The 12,280-nt window shown below is 35.7% G+C and overlaps 1 protein-coding gene across 3 annotated transcripts in view; it reads left to right on the top strand.

The window, feature by feature from the left end:
• Positions 1-11,671, top strand: part of LOC149903825 (uncharacterized) — a 113,565-nt gene extending 101,894 nt beyond the window's left edge. For all 3 annotated transcript variants that reach the window (XM_090108295.1, XM_090108297.1, XM_090108296.1), the window contains 5 exons: positions 4,213-4,343; positions 9,618-9,818; positions 10,577-10,666; positions 10,899-10,993; positions 11,459-11,671. In XM_090108295.1, the coding sequence (XP_089964421.1) occupies positions 4,213-4,343; positions 9,618-9,818; positions 10,577-10,666; positions 10,899-10,993; positions 11,459-11,564 (623 nt within the window). In that variant the 3' untranslated portion in view covers positions 11,565-11,671. The remainder of the gene's footprint in view (positions 1-4,212; positions 4,344-9,617; positions 9,819-10,576; positions 10,667-10,898; positions 10,994-11,458) is intronic.
• The last annotated feature ends 609 nt before the right edge of the window (positions 11,672-12,280 follow it).

Here is a 12,280-nt window from a genome sequence, read left to right on the forward strand (position 1 = left end):
ACAACAAACGTTCGAGCTTTCCAGAAATTTTATCTATAGCAATAATCTAAAAGGTCGTCGGCCAAGTCAAGAATATAGAAATAGAAAGTTTTATATACGTATCGAATTTACCTTCGTCTGTACACTTTACTGTCTTTATATTACGTCTCGACTGTGTATCGTTTGCAAAAACTCGTTCCTTCTATCTTGCTTTCTTGGCGGAAGTTGGTCTTGTTTTAAACTGATATTTATTGAATTTGTTTTATAAGGGATATACTTAGCTTATGTAGATGATTAGCGAACACATTATAAAACCTGAATCAATATCCGAATCGTATGTTGGAGAATTTTCACACGGTTATAATTAACGAAGGACAGATAACCTCGGATATATCTACGTTTAATGTAATCAAAATCTTCAATTTTTACCTTATTTTTGCCTAGAATTAAACCTGGTATATTGAAGTGTGTGAATATAACGCTATAATATACCTTGAAATAAATAAATATAATGTTTATTGCATTATACTAATGAATGAAAATTATAATGACAAGAAATCCCAAAATTAATAAACACTAAATTTAATATCGACATAACCATGGTTCCCTCCATTTCCTACAGATATGCACAAAATTCACCTTCCCATAACTGCTTGTCTCCATAGGTTATGACGTCACCTCTACCTGACGTCACCACACCGTCATCAAGCATTTAATCCATTATTGCAACAACCAAAAGCACTTCCGCGGTTGAACGATCACCGGGGTCAGTGACCGGCGATGATAAATGTACACTTTCGATTTTTCCCATGTTTTTGCGATGGTGCCTGATGAAAATGAAAGCGTATTGTGTGCACGAACGTTGTCTGTATTACTGATGTAATCTACACTAATATTATAAAGCTGAAGAGTTTGTTTGTTTGCTAATCTCAGAAACTAGGTATGGGTCTAATAGGAAAAATTCTTTCAGAGTTAGATAGCCCTTTTATCGAGGAAGGCTATAATATTATCACGCTAAGATCAAAAGGAGCGGAGCAATGCTGGTTAAATCGCGGGGCACACCGCACAGATAGTTGAATCATAATATGATTAAAATTCAATGAGGAAGAAGAGTTTTTAGTACAAATACTTTGTAACATAAGTGATTATATTATTAGGAACTAGGGAGCTTTTTTTATAAACAGCTCAACTAAATCTCGTTTCATAAATGTTTAATTCTGGCCTTAAATCAAGCAATACAAACTCAGATTTATTAACTGATGGATGTTTGATTTATTTATATACTTATAATTTTCCTTGGTCGCCTGTGGTATCGTCTTTTATGTATTTAGATACGCCTCAGTGCTTTTAAAATTTTCCTCGTTTTTACATACAATAAATTTATGTAACTACAAACAATCGTCCGTGCCACGTGCTCCAAAGTTCTATTCTAAACCAACAGACAGGCATCTACTTAGTTATCCACTTTCTGCATAATGATATATGTATTAATTTAATAAAATGCAGACGTTGATATGCTATTTCTGATAGAGATTTGTGTTTCCCACTAAAAGTTAAACATATTTTATTTATTCTTTCTGAATACATTCGAGATTAAGTTAAAATAGATGATGATGATTTTCTAAAGCAAGAGCCTTTCTATACTTTTCTAGTAACTAATTTTTAGCACATACTAAATTGTTTAAACGTCAGAAATGGTCATTACATAAAGGTAAAAGTATAAGTCAAGACCGATAGTCACGGCCGTTCGTTGGCTCCACACCGGATGTAAGATTTGCTCTCGGATTTCAATAACAAATTCTGTATTGACGTATTGAAGCGAATGGATGTATTTTGTTTATGCGTGGTTTTGTCTGTACTTTGATTAGGTACCTAGTTACTGGATACTTACTATTATGGGGGTTTACTTTCTATCTAGCTGTTAATCAGGATAGTCTTTTTCTTCTTCAATTTTCCTTGCACTTTTGTTGCTTCTATGAACTCTTATTAAATACTTATTATTACTATTTATGTTAAGAAATAATGTTCAAAAAGACGTCTATTATTGTGGTGTTCAAACTTTGCGTTACGTTTTCCCAACATCAAGAATATTATTGCCTAATTCGATAGTTTTCTTGGAGATCGATGAAAATACAGTTGATGGTATAGTAAGTAACCTCCGCATTGATAGTGCCCCTGGGTGGGATGGCATTACCCCCAAACTACTTAACGCTACCAGATCAAAACTTGTACCTCCCATCACACACATCTGTAATCTTGCTTTAACTTCGGGTATTTTTCCTACAGCTCTCAAAAAGGCTATCGTACATCCGGTTTACAAGGCTGGGGATAGAGATAGTATAAATAATTACAGACCAATTTCAGTACTGCCAGCTATCTCCAAAATTTTAGAAAGAATAATATACAAGAACATGAATAGCTACCTTGAGAAATATAAAATCATCGCTGACAATCAGTTTGGTTTTCGAAAAGGCATGTCAACAGAAAATGCAGTCGCTGCGCTTCTAGAATTTTTAGTTAAAAATATAGACAACAAACTAAAGTGTATTGGCATATTCCTCGACTTGTCCAAAGCTTTTGATACTGTCTCTATCCCTATCCTACTAAAAAAGCTCGAGCGAATTGGTATCCGGGGAACGGCTTACAAACTACTTGAAGATTTCCTCTCGAATCGAACTCAATCCGTTAAGATTGGTAGTCACATCAGCACTGAAGAATCTTTGGAATTTGGCTTACCCCAAGGTAGTTTACTATCTCCACTCCTCTTTCAAATATATGTTAACGAACTTTGCCAACTTGCTTATCCTTCTACACGTATCATAGCATATGCTGATGATACTGTCCTTTTGGTGAGTGGCCGTGACTGGGATGAGGCAAAGAAAGGAGCAGAAGGTGCTTTAAGTGTTGTTCAAAATTGGCTTTCTTCAAACTTCCTGAGTCTAAATGTTCAAAAATCTAAATTTATTACCTTTGCCAGTAAAATATCTGCCATTCCACCTGAACCCTCTTTCAAAATTTTAGCTCACTCGTGCGATAGAGTAAATACCTGCAATTGTCTATCTATAGATAGGGCCGACACAGTTAAATATCTCGGTGTCTGGATAGACTCTTGCCTTTCCTGGAAACAGCACCTTAACGCTATCTCTTCACGAATAAGGAAGTTAATCTTTGTTTTTAAAAAATTACGAATCCCTGCTAATAAAGACGTTCTTAAAATAGTGTACACCGCATTATGCGAATCAATTATTGGTTACTGCATCACCGCTTGGGGAGGTGCTCCGAAAAACAATATTATACAAGCCGAACGAGCTCAAAGAGCAGTGATTAAAACTCTTCTCAACAAACCCTTCAGATATCCAACGAAACAAGTATACACTGATTTTAAGGTACTTACTGTGCGCAAAATGTATATACTCCGGGCAATGATGAAGAAGCATAAAAGCCTTCCCGCAACTAAAAGTAAACTCTCAGATAAGAGGCGACCCCCGCCGATATGTCCAGTCATATATACAAATACTAAGCTTGCAAAAAGACATTACGACTACCTAAGTGCACATCTATATAATAAATTACATAAGACACTTAATATACACAACATGAACACATTACAATGTAAGTCCAACCTAACTAATTACCTTCTAGAGCTAAATTATGATGAATGTGAACACTTGTTAGATCATTATATTATTTAATCCAAACTACAAACTAGAAAACACACACACACTCACATACACACTCTTTCACACACACGCACACCCACACACACATACACACACACACACTCAATACGTATATCCTTTCTTTTAAATTCTTTTAGATTTTTAGTTAAATTTCTCTCATATATATATATTTTTTTTTTTTTTTTGCAAAGAGTTTATTCTTTAAAGTCATCAAATTTTCGGCTAAAGTGATACTTGCATAGTATAGAATTGTTATAATATTCAGGTATATATCTTGTATCAACGGACGGATAAATGTCTCCTGTAACACAGGACATTTCCTAGCATAGGAGACATTGTTCAAATATTGCAATTAATTGTACCTACAGCTACGATTTATGTTTTACTTATATGTAAGTTATCCTATAATTGCATGTACATGTATATTTTTTGTTGTCAAATAAAGAAAGAATTTATTATTATCCTCTTGCTGACATAGCGATTGCGCCTAATACTATTCAATTTGCATTCCAATGCGTAATCGCTTACCACTAACACTTCTATCTCCTTACAGAAGTGGCGATGGACGCGATGCGCGCGTTCTGCCCGCGGCCCGGGTGCGACACGATCGTGCCGGTGCGTGCCGCGAGCCCAGCGCACTGTCCCAAGTGCAAACACGACTTCTGCTCGCAGTGTAACCAGGAGGTGAGTACTTGTGTCAAAGGATAATAAACCTCACTGAGAAGGATTAAGGTTCATAATGTAAATGATCGAATCGATATTTTCGATAAAATCCTCCTTGCATCCATATTGCAAAGGGTTTAGATTCAAATTCTGAAATCGTTAGATCGTAATAGGGTCTTAATTTTAGACTAGTGAAAACACGACATTTGCTGCAGTGTAACCAGTGTATATCTCAATTTCAATATAAACTCCAATTTTTTGGAGTGTATTATTAGCTCATAATAAGAGATTGTACCACATATTTATTTATCTATAATTCAAATCGTGGAAATTATAATTTGCACACATTCATAAAGATCGTAAAAATAAACTGCTGAATCCACAATTACGGGCACATAAAATTGTGAAAGTTCAAATGCGATTATGGTTTATAGTTTATACAATAAAGTCGGTAACAATGGTAACCCATAGCAACCGTAACAATGGGATGCAAATCGCGAGCTTTCTCTGTACCCTGTAATCTGTATATAAGCGTAGACGGAATGGCAGACTATTATGGGTTTAGACGCGCTTATTTTTATGGTTATTTTATTGTAAGAAGGAAACTGACGAATAAATAAAATTGTTGACTGTCTGGGTCAAGACTTTCTTCAATGTAGTAGTAGTAAATTTCTTCAGGTAGTGTGTGGTGAAGCTTTGTGGCCAACAAGTAAAAATTAATGTTGTAAGTGTCCATGGCGGCAGTGGTCAAATTATCTCGGTTAACAACATTCTATGGGAACATTTACTTTATTTTCCAATAATCCAGAGTTTATTACAATTTAATTATACATAGTTTCATCAGTTTAAATGTCAAACTATCTATCGAGTTAATTATACTGAAAATGGCAACTTCAAAGCGGCTATAAATAAAAACAGCATAAAGAAAGAGTCTTCACACAATCAGATAGCTCGCAGAAGCTTTGAACAGCAGTGGATTTAGGTTGAGCACAATACATTGCTGCATCGGTGTTGGCAGCCTGCCGGTGCACTTAGCTCGAGAGAGTAATGGGCCGTTACAAGGTTAGAGTCTCGAGGGTGGAAGTATGGGGTGCAAACATTTCATTATCGGATGTCGTATGCCCTTTACTAGGTCATATTTAGTCAGATTTTTTGATACACATTGTAAAATATTTTACAAATTCATATCACAGCATCATACTGAAAAGATTTGAATAAATATGCCATTCTCGTAAAGATTCGTTGATTGGAAATGTACATATTAAAATAAAGGGAAAAATATACATATTACCAAGAATGGATTCATCGCGGTTTATATATTATGTACTTAAATTTAGTATGACGTATTTAGAACAAGCGTTAGAAGGTTACTTCCGAATATGTATACGGTAAGCTTTATAAGAAGAGTAAAAAAATATTTCTGGATACCCATTTTGCCTCAATTATATCTCACGTTTCTAAATTAGGTACTTATACTCGATATTATTACCATGATATATGGTTATTGGACGTGCCATAAAAATTATCACTACATAGTATAAAACAAAGTCGCATTCCCTGTCCCTATGTCCCTATGTCCCTATGTCCCTTTGTACGCTTAAATCTTTGAAACTACGCAACGGATTTTGATGCGGTTTTTTTTAATAGATAGAGTGTTTCAAGAGGAAGGTTTTTATGTATAATAACATCCATTAAATAGTGGAGAAGTACTGGTATTTTTGAGGTTTCTAATGTGATGTCGTAAAAAATTACATTTTTTCCGCTTACATTGCAAACGCAGGCTGAACCCTACGAGTTTTATCAAAATAATGTACTAAGTATTATACACATTGAAAAGGTCTATAGAAAAGTCCGCGATGGTATATGTCTATCTCTTATGGATAACCCACAATAACTTTTTTTTGTCATTTACTTTTTACGACAAATAATGGCTAATTTTCGATGCGATTTTAACCAATACAGCATTAATCCTTAACCAATTAAATACCTTCAATACATTGTTCATTTAATATAGATCTATATGGGCCTTTACACCGTATGATTTAAGTGAATATTTTCGAAGATATTACAGATTTAAAAATTGCGGGACGTAGCATTTGCGGCGGTACCGGCCGGCCGCCCGGCTATATACCTATTTTATACCCGTGTGCGAAGACGGAGCGGGCCGCTATTTTTTTATATACAACGTTCACAGTTTTCCTGTAGTTTATTTAGTATCAGCATTGCACCCGTGCGAAGCCGGGGCGGGTCGCTAGTAATCAATAAAATTACCACATTTTAAACCTTGTAAAGTTGTGCCATACATACGGTATTCCTAACAAAAATAAACATTCACAAATACAATATGTGAATAAATTTAAAAATAATGCAATAACATAAAGTACAAGGCGAAAGAATCCATAAAGTAGCGGTAAAGGAGCAATCAAATGTGTTTTATTTGATCTTTGTTCAAACAAAGTTTTAATATATCATAATATATGTTATTACGGAATGCTTTGTTTACTTCGGATATTGTAGAAATATATTACTGTTATTACGCAGTATATATGGAATAAATAACAGGTGAAGTTTATTTCTTCGCGGACGAAACGATTCATAAATAACGTTGGTACGTACTGAACCAATATAAAGTATGGGAGCCGCGGTGTAATGTTTGCAACAAAAACTGCGATTTAATCTCAAATTTTTATCAAATGGCTAAATGTATTGATCGTAACAAGAGAGTTTGTATACTCCCAGCAGAGATTTTGATAAAGTCTCCATTAATAGGGTAAATGATTGCTTATATAGATATGTTACCACTTACCTGCTATAGATTTGGTGTCGAACACTGATCAACTTCTTAATTATTGATCTTCTATCGATCATTGACTACAATGGCTCTATTTTTTTTGGACGCTCTTTCTCCAATATATATCTTATCCTAAGGTACAACCTAGCCATTATTCGTCTAAAATTATTTACTATCTATCATCTATTTCCATGGTCTCGAGAATTTAGCCATACTTCGTAATTTTGTGGAAGGACTTATCGGGGATCATTTTCACGCAATCTAACAATGGTATTCAACATTTGATTAGATATTATCTACCTATACCATATGCATGTCTATAATAATACGCCCTGACCATTTCCTGGACTACAAGTTAAGAGTCATGGTAATCATTTAAATAGCATATTTCAGTTCAGAACATTAACTTCTATTTCGTTAGCATCAGAAATAGATCTATCATAACTCTTAAGTATCATTGAATTAATCGGAATGCCTAACCGAGCGGCGGTGTACAATTTCGATTTATTTCGAAAAATAACCTTCGTCCTACAGTCGAGATCTGGCGCGGTGCCAGGTTAGTATAAGATTTCGATATACCTTATGTTACGTGACCTTCCTTCTTGGTACAATTAATGTACATCATCTAGAGGGCAAGAGCTCGATTCCTGAAGACATTAGAAGATTGGTGATAAAGGTGACATATAGATGTGAAATGTATACTACATATTATATGCTACGGTACGGAAGCTTTTTATAAAAGACTCCGAATACAGACCAAATATATATGTGAAGCAAGGCGGTTAAAAATTCGGAAAAGTTCCTTAGATAAACTTGAGTTTGCTTTAACTATACTGTAAATTAAGAACTGTTGAATTACCATTGACGTCATTCACGCATTATCCTCATAACGTTCTTAATTCTTATCATCACATTAATTGTCCAAATTATACCCAAATGTGAGCCATCTGTTTCTACCAAAAAAAAATAATATTCTATAAATTTAACTCTCCGCTATTGCTCACTATAATTGCTCAGTAAAGTCAAATTCCATAATAAGTAAGGTTAAGAATCACGTCATATTTTAAGGTAATTAAGCATTTAACAAAATCACAACCGCGGATAGCACGTGATTGAAGGCGCCTCATTTAATAACATCGGATAATGGAATTTTAATTGAAGCTAAGCGGCTAGATTTATTAAACTATTTTGCTTGGCGCTGTTTAATTAGCCTGTGCCGAACGAATATGGACCTTATTGTCTATGTAATAAATTACCCGTTGTAGTAAAGATGATGCAAAAAAATGCTGTGAATAATAATTATAATCAATGGACAATGATTATTGAATACCAATACGTATTTAGCGTCGATTGTATAGTAGTAATGAAATAATCAAGGGAAAAAGTTACTTTGTTGCGGTTACACAGAATTGTAAATAATTGCCTGGTTACACGTGGTTTCACTGTATTTAGAGTATTTTTAGAAACAGAATTAGTACAATATACGTAAACAAATATTAAAGTTATTATAAACTTAAAGTGAATATGGTATAAATTTTGCCAAGGGGTGTAACCCCGTGCCATGTTCATAAAATCGAATGAATCAGTTGCAAGGAATTGTAATTCCAAACGGACATGTAATAGTAATTAACAAGTGATAACTGCGTTAAAAACAACCGACTTCAAACTTGCACTTGCAACATTTACAATTACAGACAAAAATGCTCATAAAATAAAAACTACTGGGCCTATCCGAATAAAATTTTTATGGGACCAATTCGACACCATCCCGCATCGAACAAAAAAAGAATCACGTAAATCGGTTCAGAAACCTCGGAGTAATCGGTGTACATACATAAAAAAAAAAAAACATACCGGCCGAATTGATAACCTCCTCCTTTTTTTGAAGTCGGTTAATTAATATGGTACGAGGTTACCCTATGACAGAATATTATTACATCACAAGTTGCAGAATTTAAAAATGCGTTCAGTAAGTATAAGTTTTTTAAATACAAAAAGTTGCCGAAAGCGCGACGTATATGATCTGATGCTGTTATCCTTAAATTTCTCTTTTCCTACCATTTTATAAATATTATGTATATTCTGTATTTATAAAAGAGCAACACCGGAGTTTTTTGTCGGTTCTTCAGAAAGTTCTTTCTAAACGGGTGGTAAAATATGTATTTTGACGAATCAAAGTGTTTCAAACTCTAGTTGAATGAATGAATGTTTGAGTTCTATCGCCCTTATTGTTGTTATTATGTGTAGCTGTGTTGCTATGTGTAGTTGCATTATCCTTAAATCTATACTAATACTAATATTATAAAGCTGAAGAGTTTGTTTGTTTGAACGCGCTAATCTCGGGAACTACTGGTCCGATTTGAAAAATTCTTTCGGTGTTAGATAGCCCATTTATCGAGAAAGGCTATAGGCTATATATCATCACGCTACGGCCAATAGGAGCGGAGCAATGCGAGTGAAACCGCGCGGAGCAGCTAGTTTTATATATTGTTATTCTCTCCCAGTGGCACGGCGGTATAACGTGCGAGGCAGCAGCCGCGTCCTCCTCCATGGGGGGCGCGGGAGCACCGCTCCTCGCGGACTCGGAGCTGATCAAGCTCTGCCCGATGTGCCGGGTGCCCATCGAGAAGGACGAGGGCTGCGCGCAGATGATGTGCAAGCGGTGCAAGCACGTGTTCTGCTGGTATTGCCTCGCGTCGTTGGATGTGAGTAGCGTTGCCATGGTAACTAGTGCACACACATGCATACACACACACATGCATACACACACGTACACACATATATAAATGCGCTTGATAAGATTAAGTACATAGCATAAACACATGATCAGGACATAATCCAAGTAAATTTATATATTAGGCAGAAGTTAAGTGAACTTATACCTACTAAGGCATTAATGGGCCACATCAAGAAGCTTATATCTAATACACCGGAGATTGCACTATGACCATTAACTTGTAACAAGAAAATATGACCTTGAATGACGCCTGTATGTTTTTTTATCCCTTTAACACCTAACTTGGCAAGTGGGTGTGAAAGGGATAAAAAAACATACAGGCGTCATTCAACGTCATATTTTCTTGTTACAAGTTAATGGTCATAGTGCAATCTCCAGTGTATTAGATATAAGCTTCTTGGATGAGATAAACATAAATGACAGACTTGACAGAAATCTGCATGACATTTGCGAAGCAATTTTCGGTGGCAAAATTAAAGTTTACTTCATTCTTCAGATAAAGTGAGAACATTTTCGTTCTGAGCCTTTCCCTTCTCTGCTTAATGTGTTCATCGTCGTTAGAATACACCTTTAATTATAGAAAAGCAACTTTATAACAAGTAGGTACATACCCAAAACGTTCCCTTTGGTAATTTATTCAAAAATTATCAAAATAACACATACTTCAACAATTATATTACTTATTGTTATTTCAATTTGTTAAATGTGTATCTTTTACTATTTCAGGATGATTTCTTACTCCGGCACTACGATAAAGGGCCGTGTAAGAACAAACTAGGACACTCACGGGCTTCTGTATTGTGGCATCGTGCTCAGGTAATTAGAGTTTATTTTAACTAAAGCCTAATGATAATGTAGGAAATGCTCATGTAGACAAGATATTATATTAGTTCGATAAGAAAGCAGGATAATTACGCTAATATTGTAAAGAAGAGGGATTTGTGTATTATGAATTTTTTACGAATAAGTAACGAATTTGAAAATGAAAATTCTTTGACTAATGTTATGCCTGACAAAGATTATTACTTATTTTTAATACATTTTCCAGGTTGTGGGCATATTCGCCGGCTTCGGTCTATTGCTGCTGGTCGCGAGTCCGTTGTTACTGTTGGCGGCGCCCTGTATTGTGTGCTGCAAATGCAGGTAATTATAATTTTTCTTTATATTTTGACAAGCTTTAAAGTTGACTGCAAAATTATGAAAATAATAATTCCTTCTCTGCATTTCCAGACTGTGAATTCAACACAAAAATGTTTAACAGTTTTGTTGAAAGTGATTTTTGGTTTACTTTTTGCAGTGAAAACTTCTTTAGCGGCGTTGAGCACTTTCTCTGTAATGGGTATAAAATCTTAAACTCGCGTCAGGACACGTGACCTGATCGAAAAAGCGTAAGACGGATACCATTCCAAAATATCAAACATGCTCAACGTTAATAATCAAGTTTTCACTTCTGCCGGCACTCCCCCAGTGCAACCCGGCTTTTTTATCATTTAGCTTTCTTTAATTTTTCTATGCAACTGTTAATCTAAACCTTATAAACCGTTGATGGCAATAGATAATAGAACCAATTGTTTTGCCGTATACTCATATATTTATTATTTTTTCCAGGTTGTGCAATCCAAACACGAAAAACTTGGAAGAAGTAGACGAAATCGAGAGCATCAGCCCCGGGCGGGAGGACGACGAGCCGCGCACGCGGTACCTCGCCGACTGACGGCACACGAGCCTTGTGGACCTTACCTTGTACTGAATACAGTTCAGTTTACCGTAACACGTGTTGCCTACAGTGAACGAAACGATGAACCTTATAGTGTACTGAATAGAGTTTATCGTGTACTGAATAGAGTTCAGTTTCCCATAACACATGTGGGCGAAACAGTGACTATGGACGTTACCGTGCGAATGGAACAGTGCAGCAATGGACTTTATCGTTTAGTGAATAGAGTGCATTCTCCCGTGACATGTGTACGAACAGTGAACGAAATACGATGCACGTTTGCTAGCGAACAGTGAAACGATCGACCTTATCTTGTAGGGAATAGAGTGTAAATCTCCCGTGTCAGGTGTTAACAAAAGTGAACTGAAGATCATGGATTTTATGGTGTAGTGAATAGAGTGCAAATTCCCGTAACACGTGTGAATGGAATAGTGACATGATCGACCATACCGTGTAACGAACAGTGAACGAAATACGATGGACTTTACTGCATAGTGAATAGAGTGCAGTTTCCCGTAACACCTTACCGTGAACTTAGGACGATGGATCCTATATTGTATGAAATAGGGTGCACTTTCCCGTGGCATGTGTTTACTAATAATGAAATGAGGGCAATGGACGTTATCGTGTAGTGCATAGAGTGCACTTTCTCATATCACGTGTTAACGAACGGTGAAAGACGACAGAGACAACGCGCACGATTTAAAAATGGA

The sequence above is a fragment of the Colias eurytheme genome, chromosome 12, assembly GCF_061535395.1.
Source record: "Colias eurytheme isolate Ceu_HAF_F1 chromosome 12, ilColEury1 Martin Lab GWU primary, whole genome shotgun sequence".
Taxonomy (NCBI): Eukaryota; Metazoa; Arthropoda; class Insecta; order Lepidoptera; family Pieridae; genus Colias; species Colias eurytheme.